This window comes from Glossina fuscipes, unplaced genomic scaffold (genome assembly GCF_014805625.2).
Source record: "Glossina fuscipes isolate IAEA_lab_2018 unplaced genomic scaffold, Yale_Gfus_2 0, whole genome shotgun sequence".
NCBI lineage: Eukaryota > Metazoa > Arthropoda > Insecta > Diptera > Glossinidae > Glossina > Glossina fuscipes.
The window spans coordinates 42079566-42101280 of record NW_023998414.1 but is presented as its reverse complement, the minus strand read 5'-3'; the positions used below and the strand labels follow the sequence as shown (position 1 = coordinate 42101280).

The window sequence follows — 21715 nt, the reverse complement described above, 5'->3', positions numbered from 1 at the left end:
TTTTTTTTTTTTTTTTTCGCAAAGCAGACAGACAAACATTACTTCAAAAGAATAACGTCTGGAAGTTGAAAAAATATTTTAAATTGTACATTAAATAAGGGGAAATAATATAATTCCGAGAATGTTTCATATTGCATTGGCCGTTATCTGCAAGAAGGAGAGCAGTCTATTTAAAAGAATATGCAAAATATAAATGAATAAATGAACGGAAATAGAAAATAGAAGGTATACATCATTAATTCTTTTCTTAATTAAGCTAATTGCTCTTTAACTTTACTTCATATATATTCGCTATATTACTTGATTTTCATTTGATGAATATGAATAAATTTTTACTTTTAACCTTTAAAACTTGTCTGCAAAATTTTACGTAAACCATTTAACATATCCTCTTGGATGTTAGTTCTTTTGTATTTTGCGTAAAGTAACTAAAGAGAAATTAAAATTTTGCAACGTTCTTTGGTCATCCTGTTGACCTTACTTTTACGGTCTAAATAGTATATAAGGCAAAAGCCAACAACAGTTTATTAGCTGGTCTCTACTTTCAGTTTTTGATTAATTTGGGAACCTTAACTGGCTTGACGTCGAACATAATTACAGCGGCAACAATAATTATAAAGATGCCTTAGAGTACGTTGGACATAATTAACTATTTTGCCAGTTTAGACTGTTTCGTTTTCAGTTTCATATTTCCCTCACATATTGCGATACACACTGCGAAGGTTTCATTTCATTTCTTTTATTACGCCAAAGTACACAAAGTACAAATAATGATATGAACGCGCAGCGAATGATAGGTAGCGCGTTATACTTTTACATGTTTATAATTGTTTCATCATATCCATTGTATGATTCTAGTAGGGCATTAAACGAAGAGAAGCACGTAAGCAATTTACTTGTTTTCGAAAAACTCGCAGCATACATTAGAAGATGGTAAATAAGTTAAACCCGATAGCCTAATCGAAAGGTGCATAACAACATAGAGTTTAGCCGTAAACGTCAAGCTCGATAGGTAAACATCATAAATTTCATGAAATCAAGACACAGGAAGAATTGAACAATTTTCCACTTATTTATAGCTAATAGCCACGTAAGGATACCATTATAGAAGAGGAATGCTGTTAATTTGCTTCTGCATGCACATCTATATATATATATATATATATATATATATATATATATATATATATGTATCAACACAAAGACTTCATACTTGATTAGTTTGCTTAATCAAAATTTTTTTGTAATGAAATTCTTTCTATTGCTATTTTTAAGGCTTTTGCTTGATGAACAGCGTTTGTTGCTTATTTTTCCGAAAGTAGATCCAGACCTTTTGTCAAATAATAAAAAGCTTTTGTTAATTACGTTTTCTTCTGCTCCATTTTGTTTTTCTTCCTTTTCGGGCTTGTGAATTGTTAAACTTTTTCAACATATTCACTTCTCTACCTTTAGCCAAATAATCCACCCTTATCATATAAGTTCTCTGCGACTGCCAAAAGTAAAATAAAATTGACTTGACATAACTCACAGGCAGACGAAACTTGCAAAAAGTTATCAGACAATGATTAATAAGAGTAAGGAGGGCGAGAACGAAACCTAACGAAAGAAACATTTTTTTATGGTAAATGTTAATCAGCCAGTGCTAAGTGAGCAATGAAGAGAGAATGACGTACAAGCGAAAGTCTTAAATTAATGAAAAAATAAATTTAAATAGAAATATTTTTATTATTCTAACATGATGCGTGATGTTGATGTCGGTCCTGTTCGCAATTGATTCATTCATATTTAGTTTCCCATCTCTTTGACTTTTAGACGTCGCTTCCTTACCATGTCATCTTAAGTTTTAATTTGATTGTACTCTGCCTAGCTTTCTCAGTTCTAATTATTCGAAACAAATACAGCCAAAGGTTATCCTAAGCCATAGTTTTCCAGATCCAGATAAGACAATATGATGCAGTCACTAAATGCATGCCATCACTCTTAGTGAATGTAAGTTCTTTCTAGAAGCTCTTCTTTGCTTTGGGTTAAGCATTTGGTTCGCAAGTCTATGGTGGGATTTTTATACCTCTGGATTTTTATAGTCGTAACTGCACTGAAAATTACCAATGACCAATCGTTTAGCCTGCGAAAGACTACAGTCATAGGTTGTGTAATGATCGAGAACAAAATTGTCGCCATTATCCACAATTGTTATACTCTTTAGCTCATTTACAGCATCTCGAGTGTAAAAACTCCTATCGTGATATTATTATAAAAACAAGAAAAGCAAATCTCTTTTTCTAGGCTCTCCAACTTTTTCATCGTTACCCCGTCGCTGGAATGAATTCATTAACTATTAAGCATGCCTACGTTGAGACAATTCCCAATATCATCTTGGTCCTTAATTGAAATTTTGGATTATCTCTACACCGATCGTTTTTGGTGGAGTTTTTTCTTGTGTATTGTTCTTGGTTTTTATCATCATTTGGGTAGAAAAACTTTTCCGACCGAAATTCCTCAGCTAGTCAGCTAGATTCACTTATGTTTCCATATCATTCCATACTTCTCCACATTTGCTTTCTTTCACTTACCGAAGTAGAGTAATCTTATTATCATATTTGGAGTTTGGTTTAAATCTTCGCAGTCTAAGGAATCCATTCAAGTTAAAGTGAAGTAAAATTCAAACAAGTTCCTTGACTTTCTTGACAACCTACGAGATCACAATTCTTTTTGTAGTGTGCACACATTATAAATTATATACTATCTATCATATGCTTTATCTTTATTCGGTTTTCAAATTTCATAGATTTGCTATACATTTCCTTTCCATCTTGCTATGTATTGGTATTTATTATATCATCTATATTTAATGCTAGCGTTTAACCTTTTTATTTTCAAATTTTCCTTTCTATCATTATCCAGTCGCTTCTTATCTTATATCGTATTGCAATTGTCATTCATGCAATTGGTTTGATTCAGAAAAAGTGAAGTGGATTGAGGTGAAGTGATAAACCTTAATTCGAAATGATTTGGCTTAAGCAAGCAACGCACGACGCAAAATAAAGTCTACTTTAATAATTCCTAGTGCATAATTTTTTTTTTTTTGTGGAATTTATAAGATTTTCATATTCTTCTTCTCTCATAAGTTTTTTTGTTTTTTTTTTTTTTTTTTATTCATTCACTCATTTATTCGTTTATTGATTTTCTTAAACTTGAAATGCTTTTGTTTTCATTGTCACTACAAATAACGCTTATACTATGAAATTATTTATTATTTATATATATATATATATATATATATATATGTATATATATTATATTTAAAGTTCAACATCAACCTGGAAAACGGCCTTTGCTGTTTTTTGTTCTTCTTTCTTATTAACCCTTCACGCAGTCATAGATGAATTGTTGTATTTGCCATATTTATAGGATTTACTCTGTTTGTTATTACTGTGTCAATAACAGAATTAAATGCAGAATGCATCTGTCTCAGTCAATAGGATTGAGTGAAGGGAAAAATTTTTATTTACAATTTAAACAGAGATGTAAATGTCTTAAACACGAACTGTACTGTTCACAGCACATAACATGGCCAAAGGTAAGCAAATAATTTGTTTGTTTTATGTAAAGAATTAGCAAAAATAGAACTGATGATTACCCGAAAAAGAAGCAACGAGGGCAACTGAAATTGTAAAGCATTACTGCGGATGTCAGCAACAAATTAAGGCAAATAAATGTGCGCTTCGATGTCGGCGAACCAGACGTTAGCTTTCGAAACTGTTAAAATAATAAAATTTAAAAAAAAAAAAAAAAAAAAAAAAAAAAAATTTTTTTTGAATTTTTCCGCATCAATTTTTAAAGTCCGATAATAGAGGAAATTATTTAAAGTCCTGTTAGCCTTACTATTATCTTCATTAAATATTAATGCATAAATAGATAATTAAAATTCAATGAATTTCATTAAAGCGTTACATATTCATTCTAATCCTGATTTGATCGCTTGCTTTGTTTCTCTTCCCTAAGGATCTTTTCATGTGCGTGTGTGTGTGTGTGTGTGTGTGTGTGCGTGTGTGTGTGTGTGTGTGTGTGTAAATCTAAACCTTAAAAGTGTATATTTAAAAAAAAAATGAAAAGAAAACAATATTTGAAAAAGCTTTAAATGGTTGGGAATTTAATCCTATTAATATTACGTATAATCCTTGCTTATATATTTTATTTTTAGTTTTTTTTTTTTTTTTTTTTTTTTTAATTAAATCCTTTAAGAAGTGTACTCAATTTAAAGACATAATAAGTTTCGAAATTATACACTTATCCGATTGGTGTTGGAGTATACAGAATCCTCAATTTATTTCTTTACGTTTCACTTGCCTTTGGTACATTGTTATGCATTACTATTAGCAATATTTAAGAAGTGATTGACGATTCAAATCATTTCTTTATATAATTTATCTTAAAATTGTGCTATCATTAAAGTTATTAGAAGAAATGCGAAAATAAGAGAAGTAATAAATACAAAGCCAACTAAAGAAGATATACCCGATTTTATATGTGTATATGTGTATATTGTTTCGCACCTGATTTCCATTAAACTAGCGCTTGCAATGTTTTCCATTCAATTATTGTGCTTTTTCTTCTCTCTATTTTTCTTTTTCTTTAATTTTATTTCGTTTTTTTTCTTTTTCTTTTAGTCACTTTTCAAAAATTTATACAACAATTCGAAATTCATGTTCATTCATGTAAAAAATTAGAAAAAAGTCAGTTGTAATTTTACAAATCATATAACTTTTCAACCTTAACATGTTTGCGAGTAAAAAGGAAAAAAAAGTGAAAAAAAAGATATAACAAGGGAGCCGGAAACCTTTAAACAATGTACGCGTGAGCGGTGTATTCCCCTAAGTTCATATTTCGTTGCTTTTCAACAAGCGATTTCCGTATTTCGTATTCACGACTTTCAAATTTATTCCATATTTTTTCTTCGTTATTTTCCCTTGTAATGAACATGGCGAGATTTTCACCATTAAATTGATAACTAAGCCATTGTTGTACCTTCTCCCAAACAATTCATTCCTGTTTGCTATTTTGTTACTTCATATTTTCAATACACTTTTTCCCTACGTACCCACGTATGTGTATATGCATATATATCTACAGACATATTTGCTTGTTTGTACTTGCGGTTTGATTGTATTCATATGTTAGTACAAAGTTGTTATGCAATTCGATTCTCGCTATATATAGGGTATTACGAAATACGATAAGCTATCCCCAATATAGCCACATTAGACACGCATACACATATACGCACACACACACACATACACACACACACACACACAGACACAGTGGCAAACACATAGTCAGACAGAGAGAGAGGAGGGTTTTGCGATGTGGTTTTTTTCTTCTCCTACTGTCTGTTTGCACTAATTTGCATTTAATGCTTGAATAAGCTTGATACGATATTTGATTTTGCCTTTCTGTCACCGAAATGCATCAGACAGCTTTAGCATACCCCGAGAAAGCAAATTGCATTTTCCCGGCTTTTTTTCATTTTTCGGAGCGTTTCGAACGACCATACAAGGCAATGGTATCTGCTTATTAAAAATCAATTGATAGCGAGGATAAATTTTTGAAAATCTTTACCTAAGCACTTTAATGCCTAAGTACGCAATGGTATCTGCTTATTAAAAATCAATTGATAGCAAAGATAAGTTTCTGAAAATCTTTACCTAAGCGCTTTAATGCCCAAGTGTTTCTTATATTTTGAGATTTTAAAATATATATACTAAAATCTCTCTTAAAAGTAGGCAATAAAATTGAATAATTTATTATCCCTAAAATTATGGCAATTTGAAATATTCCCATAAAAATAATGAAATGCTTTAGTAGATATATCGACTAACTAACTAGTCTCTTCCGGTTTTCTTGAAAGAATATTGATAAACATAACTCAATTTTACAATTTTCATTCATCGCTTGTAACTGAGTTTCCTTTTTCTTCTCTCTCTCTCCCTCTCTCTCTCTCTCTCTCTCTCAACCTATCTATCTATCTATGTATCTACTGAAATTAATGTCTTTTTGCACAGTTTTGCATTTTTTCAAGCAATTGATTACAATTTACTTTGAAACGTAACTATTAAGTGAAAAGTGCAATAATTTTATTTTAATGTAATAAGTGACTTACAAGTAACGTACAGTCTCCAATGTTTATTTAAAATGAGAAAAAAAAAATTACAATCGAAAACCACTGATTTGCTAAGCATGTAATAAAGCGTCGCATTTGTTCAATTTCAATTTGTGCTAACATTTTCTACTACTAACTAAAAATTTGATGTTTTCACTGAAAAAAGCAAAAAGGAGCCATCTAATGGAGTTTTCAATAATTTACAAAGGTATCCTTGCTTAAAAAATTGTGGATCGATTGTTTTCACTGAATGGATATGCAAAAGGAAAATCTTTGTTGAAAAGAGCTTAGAAAATTTCCAGTTTCGACCTGATGCCTTTTGAATATCCAAGATTTCTCATAGAGCGAATAAGGCATCTTCTTAGCCTAAGGAATATATTAAATTCTTGGGGTATCACTAACCCGTCGAAATGTCCTTGAAAGGCCTGTAAAATAATATATACCCTAGGCAAATCCTCAGCTTGTCCGTCGAGATATTTGATCGAAATATATAATGAGAAGTTCAAACGTTTCTTCCGAACGACAAACTTCGCAATAAATATTCCGTTTTTAATATTTGATTGCGATCATATTTCAGACATATCCAGAATAATGAAAAGATGGTATAGTTTTGAATATTATAAAGCATGCGTGCGCGTGTGAAAGATGTCTTCCCTCACCCACCTTGCTCCCCAAATCGTGGCCCCGTCAAAGTTAGTGGTATACATCTCAAGCGTTCCAAGGGAGATTTCAACAATTTTTGGCTCGTCCTTTGAATCCTTTCTTAAACAGAGAGTACAATTGCTACGTTCGCGAAATCATTGAATTTGTTTCTTAGTTTTTATCGCATGTGTATGCGTTCTACTTTAAGTATTTAATACTATGGCACATATCGGCGTATTTGGCCAAAGCAATGCGGTCGTTATACGGTTACACGGTCGTAGTTTGTTATCCTTGCAGCGTCCTCCTGGCTATCATTCATTTCTGTTTAGATCAGCAGTTATTTTGTTTATTCGTTTACTACAATTTCCGTTTTAATTTAATCTTCAGTCTTTTTTTACCCAAACACTTTAACGTTTTCCAATTTCAAATATTATTATTTGGTTATACTTAATTGTGTGATGGCTGAGAGAGTCAATGTTCTTTTGCAAAAAACGGTTTATTACATTATATGCTCCAATCGTATGTCATTTGAAAGATAGCAAGTGATTTCGGAATTTGTAATGTAGTTCTCAAGTTAGGAATATGTTTTAATTGTATTAGTAACTTTTGTGTTAAAAGGATGTGACAGGAGGAATTTGTATGGTGGAAGTCGTGCAACATAACCGAGATTTTACTGCAACACTGTGGACACAATAAGAGCTAAATGTCGAAGACGAGTGGAGGAAATGCTGAAGCCAGAAAGGATTAGCGAGAGGGAATGGATAGGAACTTTTTGTTAATTAAGTTTGATTGCATTCACATAGCATTTTGCGACTATTCAAGCTGAACAAATGGCTCTCTTTTCACAAAAACTTTTTTCGTTATAAAATTTGCGGCATTATTATTCGATTTTTTCTTTTGTTTGGTGAGGAAAAGCGATCCGAAATTTAAAATCGTTTAGTTACTATTTTAATTATAATAATTCTCGGTTTATTATATAATATTGCAAACAAAATCCATTTAAAAAAGTTTTTTTGATTATGTTTTTTTTTTTTTTGTTTTCTTTTTTTCTGATATAACAATAAATCCCTTTAGTATTATTAACCAGAAACCTGATCATTAAATCTAAAGGCACTTTACATTATAAACTATTCATATAGGCGAAAATTTATGCAAATTTCGGATGTGTATGTATAAACACAACCACAATCTCCTGTGTGTATTTTGCCAATTTAATGTATTCGAACATCACATACATACATGAAAGTAAGCATACATAACAAAACACACATATTTATATAACACTGCATCCATTAATGGACAATTGACCCTCATCAGTGTTGTGGTTATTATAACTAAACCATATTTTACATAATTTTACAGAGATCAACACTTAGTCTCTACACACATTGCTCCCGTTTAGGATGGTAGAGTATGGGAAAATATATTATATATAGGTTTTTAAATCTCTGAAAATATAGAGTGGTTTCAAATATAATGGTGAACTAAAGAAATAAAGCAAGGGGAAAAGGAAAATTCTGACAGAATATCTGAATACTTAAAGCTTTTAAAGTTCCGGTCTTGTGTAGTGAAGCATTTGCGGGCATTACCTCATAAACCTAAAATGAAATTTACGCCAAAGGATTATTTGTTATTCAAATTTATTTTAGATTTTTATTTTCAATATTAAATAAATCTCAAATCATTAACATATTGTTTGCACTGGTCACATATGATTCCAAAGGGATTTGCTGGCATTAATAGATGGCTAGTTGCCTGCATTGGATTTTATTAGATATATACATCTACATATACATATATATATATATATATATTCACTTTTTTCATTGTTATTCTATTTATGAATTTATTCTTCACATGCCATAAACAAGTAATATTTTTACAAATTAATTATCGTAATTTAATTAAAACAATTTTGAATTATAATTAACAGGGGCTTACTAAAAATGCTAAGCACGGTTAGCTTTTTCTCTTTTGATTTAAAATAAACGAAATTCAAATTAAATTAAATAAATTAAAAATTTATTTAAAAGATTAATTATGAGAAGAAAAAACGGAATTTTTTGTTGCCTACATTTAGGCAGTTAAATAAAAATTTTCGCGGCCTACCCTTAAGCACAAAAACACATAAAAGAAAAAATTAAAAATTGTAAATAAATAATAATAAATATAACTCATTATCGATCCGGAATAATTTGCATACAATTTTTTTTTAAAGATTTTGCAAAACTTTAAACTCAGTTAATAAGCAATAGTTTGGTATTCCTAAATATAATAGAAATTGTATATATCAGTTTTTTTTTTCAAATTAGGTTAAAAAATATTATTATTGTAGGAAAAGCTGTTCATTTTGAGCATTAAAACATGGAGCTCCACTATAAATCTATTTAGATGGGAGTCAATAATTTGGGCTCAAGAAATAAAAAAAAATCTGTTTATAATATTCTAACTGATATGGTGGGCTTAAACCATCCCATTCCCAATGTTTTTAAAGAGCCAAAAGTGCAAAAAAAAAAAAATTCAACAATCTCGATTGGATAAGGGCCGCCTTATCTTAAAGAAAACTTGCGTTAGAAATTGACGTGCAGTTGTTAAGCGCAGTAAACAGACAGACGGAATATTTTTATATATATTGCTATCATTCCATGATCGTGATATGAAATAAAGACTGCTGGTACTTTCGGGCAGTGCAGAAAAGCAGTGACCGATTTAAGGAATGTCCTGGAATCAGATGAGTATAACACATTAAATTCAATTTGTCCATTGTTTTATAAAAACAGAAGTAGGCTCACTAAAACGTAAGTAACTTGTAAACAAAGGATCAAAATGTTATGAAATTTAGATGTGTTTCGTTCCATAGTTGATACTATGTAAATATCGTAGGGATTCATTAATAGTGGTAAGATTTATACATCATTGCTATGTCCGTATTCAACGGTGTTTTAAATATAGAAGGAAGGTCTTGAGACTTCCCCTTGTCGAAGGCAATCCTTTATCAATTATGAATCATTTCTCTATAACTGGAAACTTTACGATCATTTTGTAGTGTCTTGTAGAGACTTAAGTATGATTGGTGAGAATAGAAAGATAACTGTGTTCACTTCACTTTTCATAAATTTGCTTTAAATTTTGTTTGATATTTTTTTTGTAATCATTTCTTCTTTAAATCAAGTAAAATTTTCAAATGATAACAAGAACGCTATAAAGGTTAAAAATGACCGTTTTTTTGCCAAAAGCATACTTTCTTTTATAATGAAAATATTTTCAACCAAACAACTGTCGTCTGCTATTAGTTGTCGTATAAATCTTGTCATTTGTTTTAATCAAACTTTTACTCTTTCGATAGTAAAATGGAACTCGTTTCTCTCTCTCTTTCTCGCTTTCTATACTTGGCGACATATAGCAAATAGCATTGGAATGGCATTGCTGTATAATTTTTGTTTTTTTATTGCAAAAGAATTTTTCTTCAATTTTTTCCCATTCATTAGTTTTTACTTTTTTCGGTGTTTCGAAAAGATTTGGATGCTTGGTCGATATGTTCGGCTAAGGCAGAAGCTATGTAGCAGCACAAATGCAGAAAGGAAAAAACAAAAGATTTTTATAGTTATTTATCATTTAGCTGTGGATGGTAAAGGTTTTTCAACTAATCCTCCGTAAAACAAAAAATTACCGAATTTCTTTTTTTTAAATTCAAGTTTGTTAAATTTCTTTTTTTGAGCATTTCTGTGCAACGAAAGTTTAATTATTTATTTTTGCGTTGTTTTTGCGATCTACTTTCTCTCTATACCTCTTCTCTCTCTCTCTCGCTCTCTTTCAGTCTCTCGTCCTCGACACCTTTCAAAAAAGTAATAAATTTTCTTGGCTTTCGCGTTAGTATGAAATGCTTTTGAATTTTTTAGGCCATATAAAGCGAGATAGAGAAATAAAGTTAGAGAAAGGAAGATAGATAGAGATAGAGAGCAATAACGGCTGACAGAAAAAGGAAAAAGGAAATTGTGTACCGTGCTCCTATGTTTTATAGAAGCGTACTGCATACATGCCTAACCTGTATGCAACTACATTGAAATCTCTTTCAAAACCTTATCCAGGCAATGCATGAATGCGTGTTTGTATACACGTTCGGGTGTTTGTGCACGCTTCATTCTAACGTCTATTTAATGTGTCAGGTTAAAATTAAATTGTAATTTGTGGTTTTAATTTAAATAATAAAACACATTCATTCGCGGTAACATTTAAATTTCGCCTGACATATTATAGCATACTTTTCGGTTTAGCATATACGCATAGTTTGCGCAATCATTGAAATGATATTTAAAGACTTCTTTCTTTCTCACATCTATTTTTTATTTTCTTTTTCTTTTTGCTTCTTTCCTTTTAGTAAATTCCATTTTTAAACATTTTCCATTTACTCTTGTGTTTGCTTTATTTTATTTATTTATTTATTTATTTTTTATTTATTTATTTATTTTTTATTTTTTCTCGTTGTTTGGTTTGCGTGGTTTTCTAGCTTTTCATCATCAACTCAAGTGTTCTTATCGATATTAATGCTTTGAAAGACAATTACCTGGCATTTGGACATATGTTATTATTGTTGTTGTTGTCGTTGTTTATTTCTTTAACGTACGTAGAAGATGTGCGAGTAGAACTTTGTATCTACGTTGACGTTGTCATGGGAAGTAATGCAATTACAAGATCTTGTCAGCATGTATTACTTGAGTCATTGTTGTTGTAACATCATGCTGCAAATCCCACTTAAGGACACATTTTGTACAAATTTACGTTCAAATCATAGACTGAGACCGTACGTACACATTTACAATTAAACGTACACATGCACGTACACGATACGTATATACCACAAATACTGGGCCACCAGCAGCCGCTGGCCCAGTAGCTTAACAACATTTTCTAATACGATTATGTTGCACTTTCGAAAGTAACAAAAAGTTAAAGGAAAAACGAGAATTCTCTAAAATAAAAATTATTCACAGAAATGAACAGGTTTAAGGTAATGAATGAAACTTAGGTAGAGATAGAGATAGAGAGAGAGAGAGAGAGAGAGAGAGAGAGTGAATAAGAATTCCGTTTACGTTTTAAGTGAAATTTTAATTTGATTGCACTTAATGTAAAGTTGTGCTCAGTATGGGAAATTAAAAATTGTTTTTATTTAAAGTTTAAACGTAATCTTAAAGTTTAAACGTATTCTCAATCAAAAAAGAAAAAAAATAATATAAATAAATAAATTATTTTCAAAATTAAAGCCACTTTTTTTAGTTAAATTAAAATTAAAATGATTAAGGGTACGCAAGCTCTTCTTATGAGCTCCCCGATGGCAAGAATCAGTGGCAGTAAGATTGAAAATGCCATGAGCGGCATTTATTCTCCACTCGACTTAGACAACTTATGCCCAATAATAAGGATAAATGCTACACACAACTACTACTATAAATCGCGGTAGTGCATACTCGGTTGTAGCTTGAGGTGAGTATTGAGCCGGTAAAGATATAAAACTTACCGATTGGACACACGCTACCCGCTAGCCTGCCATTACTCCCTATACCTCTTTTTCTCTGTTTCCCCACGACTCTCTGCACAGCACAGTGTTTATACTTATAAGACACGTTAAAAAAAAATATATATATGTATATTATAATATACATGACATAAAAATAAAAAAGTACTTTGTCGAATTTAGGCATAGAGTTTTCTAATGGAACCCGATAAAGTCGATCCTGAAAAAGCAAAGGAAGAAAGAAAATATTTGAGAATTCGGAAGCGTCCGAATAGGCTAAGGGCTAACTCGACTAAGAACTCAATCGTCGTGGACTCAAAACTCAAATGCGGTAGTGTTTTCAATGACACCGATGGCCTCAGATCCTAGTTCTTTAGAACGTTCGTCTTTGAATTTGTTTCTCTAACTAAATTAGTTACTATAATAATAATAATGATAATAATAATAATAACAGAAAATAGAACAATCAAATTTTTTTTAAAACTGAGATTTTTATCACGAAATGGTCAAAGCTAGGGCATATAATTTCCGAAAGATACTCGTCAAAAACATCATTGCCGAGACGGGTTTCCAGCCCTCAAAATTAATAGAGTCCATGAGTTCAAAAGCAAAGTTCATCACGCAACTCCTCAATTCTAGCAATTTCCGACTTAGCGAAGATGTAAAAGAGCTATTATTGCTAAAAAAATCAAAAGATGCTAATTCGCGATTAACTATTCTACACACATACTACATAAAAGAAGAACACATCGACCTTAACGTTTGCCGGGATGCAATCTGCTGTGAGCTCTAAAAGTCAACTCTTGTGATATCACTCTTTCAACATTCAAAAAAGGATGTGCGCCAAATACTGTCTTCGATGAACTAATCGCAGAGGAAAATAATGATTGGCGTCTCTTTTTCACGAATAGTTTTAAGAATAACGACTCCTACCTATACAATAGTAGATGCCATTTACAACTGAAGCGAAAACTAAACTTCAAGCCAAAAAACCTTGCTCGCAAGACTTACTTACTTAGTATAATTACTTTCACAGATGATTTGTGGATCATAAAAGCTATCCGTAACCCTTTATATTCCAAGTGGAATCAAAGATTAAAAATGTTTTAAAAATCAAAAATTTATGCAACGAATTTCTAATAGGTGGTTCCACATCTTTTTTCTTTCGTCTACGACCAGCTATTTAGGAGAAGTGTCCTGTGTGTGTGGATACGATGTCAGTTTGGGCGAATTATAGGAAGGGAGAGAGGAAAGACAGGACAGAGAGTTTGTGTTCATGCGAATTGAAAGCGGAAATATTTGGACGCGCTTGAAAGACAATGAGTCGCAGTAGCGTGTCAAGTGGGCATCTTCAGGTCGAGTGAATGAGAAGGCCGAATACACTGACAAATCCCTGTCTTTAGAACAGTTTTCCTAAATATAAAACCTCACGTGCACACAAGCTCAACAGAGCCCCTATTACACCGATGCCCAACAGTATTTAGAGTTTTGAACGTACTCCGATCGTTCACAACTGTCTGATGTCTTCGTTGTACGCGGTTGGTGATTTCCAGGTAAGCTCTATAGGCTTCCGGTCACATATGTGAATGATATTCTAATTATGTGGAAATCTTCGACTTTTCTTCTCTTTTGGATGATCTGCGCGAATGCTCGTCCAATCTAGAATATAATAGAAAATAAAATTATGTACATTAGTTCCTCATTAGCTTTTTTCGAAAAAAAGTTTTTTACAGATAAGCGATTCATTTGATTTGACTTTAATAGGTCCGCCTATTCGTCGACGCATATACCTTTCTATTTATGGTAATATTTATTTTAAATAGAAATCAGTAAGAATTCGTTACATATAAATCGGTGTATATTTGTTATGCAAATTCTTCAAATATTTTCTATAAAATTTTTTGAGATGCAACAAGATATTGATTTCACGTTTGCAAGAAAATTGGTGAAATTTTGCTTATACCTAGGCCACGTTCGCTTAACTATTTTATTAATGTCTATTTTAACGGAGCTAATAAATACTTTTTGCACAAATATTTCATAATAAAATCGCTTCAAATTTAGGAAGACTTTTTGTTATTATGAATCTTGTCATAACGACGCTCGACGATGCTCGATAAAACGCAAAATCCTAGAAGCAGAGATCGTAGTATTTATTTGTTTTGCTTGGGAAATCAAATAAAATTCTTTATTAGTATCAACAGATTATATTAAGAATATTTTTCGCAATATTTTTCACGAAGCTTAGATATATTTTTCTTTTAAAATTTTGCAAAAATTCTGTGAAAAAGGTTTCGCGTTATAAAAGCAAAAAGAAAAAGGACTCTTGCCTACGTTTAGGTGGCATGCATTTAAACAGCAAATGTTATCTGTTTGTAGGCTGCTAATAGACTTGACTTCATTGTTTAAAGGCTGTTTTTTTTTTTTTCTTCTCTTACAAAAGAAATAAATCATTTTTACCCCTACAATTAAAAGATAAAAGGAAGTAATTTGATAACAAAAAAGTAATGTAAAATAAAAGAAAAAAAGGCCACCAAGTGTTTGTCTATACATTTTTTTCCTTTACTGGGAAAACTTGATAGACAATGGCTTTCTTTTCACTGTTTTTTATTCAATTCTCTTCAACTGTAAATTATGCTGAAACCGGAAGCGAGAAAACGCTTTGAATTTAATAGCTAGGGAGTGGAAAAAAGAAGAAGGTAAGTACTTGATTTTATTATATTTTTACTAACACTTAAAAGTCACATTGTATTACCTTGTAAGCCATTGTCAAATGTTTATCCTCCGGCCTGCATACCTTTAATAGAATGGTGAGTGTGCTTATGCGTGTGTACAAGCATATATAATGATTAAGTCGCGCGTGAAATTACGAAATGCTAAAAGTTTCTTTCCCATTTTTTCTCGGTCTTCTGTCTTCATATGTTTGTATATCGCCTTTTCGTTCATGGTTTTCATTGTCAAACATCAGCTAAAGGTGAACAATACGCTCACTCGTACAATACAGTGACATAGAAAAGGACTGAATTGCTTTGTTATACTAATGGAGAAGGAGAAGGAGTCAAGTAAGCATTACAGGTACTAATATAACGGTCTTTGTGGTTGGGGGTTGCGGGTAAAACACTTCCCGTTTATTGTTCTTTTGAAGGTAAGTGCAAAGCGAAATAAAAAAAAAAATAAGAAAAGAAATAACAAAAAAAAAATACTTGAACTTACAAACTTGAAATTTTTTTTTCTTTTCGATCTTCTTCTTCATATAGAAAAAAAAAGAAACATAATAACAAACATTCCTTTACTATAATCCTACTCTCCCTCGAAGCATATTTACTTGTACGCTTTTTAGGGGTTTGGTTTGGTTTTTGAAAGCCGTGAAAATTGTCACCATAAAACTCCAGCGGTAACAAATGCCAACCACTATTAGGTGTCATGTAAAATTTACACATGCATATATAAACGTAAAGGAGGCACAATAAAAAAAAAAAAAACAGAAGAAATAAAAATAAAAGAAAATATATGTGAAAAACTCATTTTAGGTGCAGAATGTTTCAATGCGTTATGAATACTGACAATTTTTTACGGTGCTTGTGCATTTTGCTTCGATAGCATCAAAATAATGGCATACCCGGATGGTGAAAATTTACGGTTTTTAATTTTGTAAATTTCTTAAATAAAATTTTTTGCCTCTCTTTCGTATTTCTTTTCCCTTTTTTTTCCCCTTAATAGCGATGGCTACTTAAACAGAATATCGTATGGTAAAAAAGAGTTAACTTTAAAGCAAGATCGACTTTTCTATTGTAGACTATTGTAGAATATTGTAGAGAATACAAAAATTATTTAGCAAAAAGAAAGTATTAATAAAATTTTATGAAACAATTTAAAAATTACGAAAGAAAACAACACCTTGCACTTACGCGTGTATTTATTTCGATCACAAAGTAGGCAATATTTATCGATGAATTGGAGACGCCTTAAAGAGAGCTTTGAAAATCTTTTTAATTCGTTTAAATCACTTCTAAAATAGTTTTAATAATTTTTAATTTATTTATTTGAATGAATTTATTTTCTTTTTGCCACAAGATCTAGAAATCTTTACAAAGAAGTGCTTGGCTATATTTTGAATTTTAAAATAAAATGGTAAGCCTAATTTTGTACATTAAAAAAGAAATAAATCATAGAGATTGTTCCGAGAAATAGACAAAATTACCCAGGCCTTGGCAAAGTTTACAAAATTAAAAATATACTCGAAAATTGTTTATATTGATATAAATCCTATTACCTACTTTTTATTGCCAAATTTCTAAAAATTTTCTAATAAAAGTTTGTTTTTATTTATCTCGTATTTCTTTTTGGATGTATGCGTGCGTGTCATTTCAAAAGGAACCTGCAAAGGCAACCACAGGAAACACCAGGCAAAGGTGAAAATAAAATTTTATTTTCTATCCTTTCAAGACTATATGTGTAGAATAAAAACTACCGAATATAAGACAAAATATTTTTACATATACTGTCATCTGTCTGAGACGTGTCTGGCATCACTAACCAAAAAAAAAAAACTTTAAAATAACCAAGGGTAGATTTGCTGCTAGTATCTCTGTAGATTTTATCCAAAATACACAAAAAAAAAAAAAAAACAAAAAAAACACAAATAGACGATTTGTTTTTGTCTTAAATGTATTCAAAACATTTGAAATACTTTTGCACTCTCACCTTGATAGGGTATACAAATTTTGTTATTAGATTTGTAAAGCATTAGCGATTAGCTCCCAGTTTCGTTTTTATCCGGCCCAATCGGCCGGGTCGGCCTATCCGCAGCATGAGAATCTCGGTGACTTACACCGAAGCGAAATTTAAAGTAAATGCTATGAAGATATTTACAATGCTTGTGTGGTATAGCATGTTTAACAATTGGATCGAAACTGAACACAATCTCTCTCTGGCTTTTAAATCTATATGTACAGCTCAGTCTATCACCCTTTACGTTGTGATGTTAAGTCTTATTAACACTTTTTATTCGCTTTTTTTTTCTAATTTTTTATAATAAGGAATTTATTTAAAATAAATTTTATTATACTTACGTGCGGAACTTGGGGGATGATTGCCTTTTTACGCAACGTCGGAATACGAAAATATGTAAAACGAGCAAACTTGTATTTAAAGTTGATATAAAAGCCATGAGAATCACTTTAAGATATATTTTCTAACCAAAATGGGATGAACAATAATTAGTGAGAACACATAGCATACATTCGTTCGCATTTATATTTGATTAGTCATGGAATTCCTCTACAGAGGAAAGAGTTGAAAATGGCGAATCGCGCCTGAAAGTTGACTTATAATTATCTCATGTAAAAACAGTTGATCGTGGAATGAATCTTGGTCATCCGGCTGTTGTATGCAATATTGACCGGAATTTCATAACAACTTGTAGAGCAGAACCACTTTAGACCTGATCTTTTCAAGTATGCGCTTGTGTTCATGGTCGCTCTATTTAAATTTTCAAGCTCAAGCGTAAGCTTTCTGTTGCAATTTTTTTAAATCTCCATTAACAGATCGAGAGTAATTTCAATAATTCACTTATTAATCTAAATCCATTTAATCATCAATCATCAATTTAGTTGTCAATCTGTCCATTTAAGTCTCAAATTAACAAAGATGGATATAAACATTTAAAACTGTTCATATGTTAAGTTTGAGAATGGGCGGAGTCTCTAAACGGCATAGCTGAAAAGAATGACCTTAGAGATGCCGATACTTATACTTTCTATAGAAGGCAGCAAGGCGTGATACCAAACTCATTTGATGTATGAATGTAAAAATCGTGTCTAGGATAAGAAACTATTTTAGGATATATATTAAAAAGATTCTTCCTAAGGCGTATATCATAAGGCGTATCACATTTCACTTTCTTTCCCTTCGGAAAGTTCTTCTATTGCCGCATGTGCTGCGTCGTGTAAGCTTGGGCGGAACTCTTGTCTGCGTGTTTTGATGGAGGCTCATCTTCTGGTATTTTTTATTTTCCTAAATACGTTCGATGATAGCTTGTCCGCTCTCCACCGCCTTTCTCGGCAATCTACCCTTTCATTTACGCTGTGGCGTAAGTTCATCAAACACAGTTTTGCTCTCCGCTTAGGAATTTCGCATAAAGTGTCCTGGCAACTAATATCTCAGTTCTGTTACATAAAATTCTTAATATAGGACTAAGTGAATATCTGTTTCCAACATGTTTGTTTCTTAGCTAAATTAAAAATCATTTTCATCGACTATTCTCGTTTCGTTTTAAAAATAATGTATAAAAATTGACTCGGCATTAAGAAGTCACAATTTTTGATGACTTTTTTAAAACAATTGAAACGTCTTCGATTGTTGACCTTAAGATCTTCATTTAAGCGAAATAATTGGTATACACTTTGGTTGCCGAATAACTTTCAGAAGAAATTCATCAGAGCAAAAAGTGTTCAAAGGTTCGTGAAATCATTTAACTAAAGGACTTGCAGCTTGGAGCTATGATACTATGATTTTTTAGCATAGAGACAATACAAATAAATACCATATATATACGTCTATATAAATCGTCAGAAATATTTAAATTGAATTGCAATAAATGAGAATGTTTTTGAATTTGAAATTGAAATAGAACTGAAGAAGAATTGCAAAAGGATTGAATTAAAGCTGAATTTCATTTGGACTATAACGAAATCGAAAGTGATTTAATATTAAATTGAATTCATCTCGTGCTCGTTAAAGGAAAGAAGAATCCGTAAGGACATATCTGTACTACATAAGTTCTTGCATTCGCATCTAAAGAAGATAACCGAAAATGCAACTTAAACGGCTTATGTGAAAAGTTCTCAACCAACTTGCGATGGTAACTCGACTTAAATGTAAGAATTTCCAAAGGGCCGTCCGGCGATTGTTTGAACTTTCGTCACAGAGACAATTGAGTTTTGGGGACTAACGACGAGCTTAATGAAATCTAAATCCGGATGTGAATTGTTTACGACCACGTTTACAGAAAAACTGAGTAAATGCAAATACGTAAATATTTTTATCAGAAACTTTTGAATTATATTTTTTGAAGAACAAACGTAGAAAAGTTTTGCAATTACCATGGTAGTGAATTCGCATCCCATTTAATTCGCATCCCGCAAACCTAATGTAAATTTCTTGGTCATGGCTTCTCCCTTCTCGTTTAATTTTTATGATAATTCTCGGAAAATATGTAAGAATTTTGCTAAAAACTTAACGACACGAAAATAAAGCTGAATAAAGCATATTCAGTGCTTACTTGCATTTTATAATTATAATAAAAAATTTATGACCTTAACATATGTCTATAGATGTCATAAAACTCATGTAAGTTAGAAAAGAAAACCGTATTTAACCGCATATATAAAAAAATTGGGTTTGTTTTTTTTTTTTTTTTTTTTTTTCTTTTAAATACCACAAACCATAAAAGTTTCATGGACTTGAGAAAATATCTCGATACTAAGGGAAACATGTTGCTATTCCGTTAAATGCACACGTATAACGCAACCATCAGTTTGTTTTCCCACTTCCTTTTAAAACTAAAGCGAGAACGGAAAGAAGAAGAAAGAGAAACGCAAAAAAGGAAAAAAAAAGAAAAAAAAAAAGCAAAAAATAGGCTGAGACACGCATTACTTTTACTTTTCAGAAATTTATTTTCAAGTATCATTATCATCTTTTTTTGTGCCGTTTTTACTTTCGTTACACTGGTACGATTTGTGGAAATACATTTTTTTTCCTTCTACTTTTATTACTATTGAAATTCTTAACACGTCGTTCTGTGATGTGGGTGGGTTTGTAATAACATCTTGTCAGCTCATGATGACAATGGTGATGGTGACGGAACGTGTCAGATGTTTCGATATCATATGGAAGTAGACTACTCCGGGATCCTTTATTTTTTTATGGAAATGTTCACAAAAAATGTAATTCAAGAATAACATTTTTATGTCCCAAAAGTAGGCAATCGTCAATATTTAATTTATCATAATTATTTTATGAAATATACTTTTAAAGAAAAGCTAAAAGACTAAACAATGTTTTAGCAAATTTTTCAAACTTTAAAAATCGTCCATTTTTTTTTTTTGTTTTTGTAACTTAATTTTTTGTGTTCGATTTTTTTTTCGTCTTTTAATAATTTGTTTCAATTTTGTTGTAAAGCAAGTGGAGAGTATCTAATCAAATAAATTATGTAAGAAGGAAAAGTTGAAAGAGTTTTGTTATTTTGCTTTCATTCTACGTAAAAGTAAAAGACGCAAAAATGTTGAAAAGTTTGACGGTAAAGTTATGACATATTTCATCGTTTGTGATGTTAATTACGAAGACCATAAATTTGAACTTAATTAGTTTTATGGCGTTGCAAAACAAGTAAATACTTGCTTTAAACAATTCGTCATTGTAGGTAGATAAAGTTTTTACTTTAATTCTTCGCCCCAAGATAGACTACATTTTAAATAGCATCATACACTTATGAATAATTATCGTAAATATTACATAATGAAATACTGCTCTGACAGCAAAGATTTATACATAGAAAGAGTTCTGATTTTTGTTTTTGATGTTAGATTAACGTCTCTTTCCTGCTTTCATGCGAGCATTATATCGAAGCAAATGACATTTGCGTTCTCCTTGACAGGGGTCTAGAAACGGCTAGAACATTCATCGTCTTTAACGTCTTGATGGTTTTTGTTTTTTTACCAATCTATATACACATCTCTGCGAAGGATGCGGCAAGGGAATTTTCGATTCCATTTTCGAGCCAAGATGTGATGCAACATTTTTACTACATCTTTGCTGCAAATATTCCACGCGACTTCAAAGAAAAAATCTTACAGCTCTTTGATGACAGAGTTGTAATAAAATTTCATAAAAACAATATCTACCACATAGTCGAGTAGATAAGGATTGCGACTATTAAGCCGATGTTCGCGTGTTCAAAGCACAGTGCGGTTTGTCCATACTTCGTTGTAGCCACACGTTGTGGTGACGGCGCTTAATCGGCAAATACATAACTCTTACCAATTTAGGTGCATACCCTAGTGGTTGCCCAATTCTTCCTTATCAGCGCAGCGTTTACGCGTATAAGGGTCATCTTCCGAATGACTGATATAAAAAAAAAAAAAACGCAATTGACTTAAGCGGATTTCATTCGAGACTAAATTAAACCTTCTAATGCTACATCATAATAATAGTGGATTATGATTAAAGCTCGTAGTTTTGATCTGCTTTTTATAATTCCTTCTTTCAGAGGATTAAATCATCTGAAAAGTTGTGGTTAAGTGTGCCTTTCCGCCTTGCAAAGATTTTAAATGCATAAATACGAGACTAAAATCAATTATCACTTTCGACACTTTAGCGTTTGTCCATTTCCGAAGCGGCTC

General features: G+C 31.5%; 1 protein-coding gene across 1 annotated transcript in view; it reads right to left on the bottom strand.

The window, feature by feature from the left end:
• LOC119634401 overlaps positions 1 to 21715 on the bottom strand; it is a 28290-nt gene that overhangs the window by 4504 nt on the left and 2071 nt on the right. Inside the window, exon 7 of the mRNA XM_038028538.1 lies at positions 2066 to 2234. Within this exon, the coding sequence (XP_037884466.1) occupies positions 2066 to 2234 (169 nt within the window). The remainder of the gene's footprint in view (positions 1 to 2065; positions 2235 to 21715) is intronic.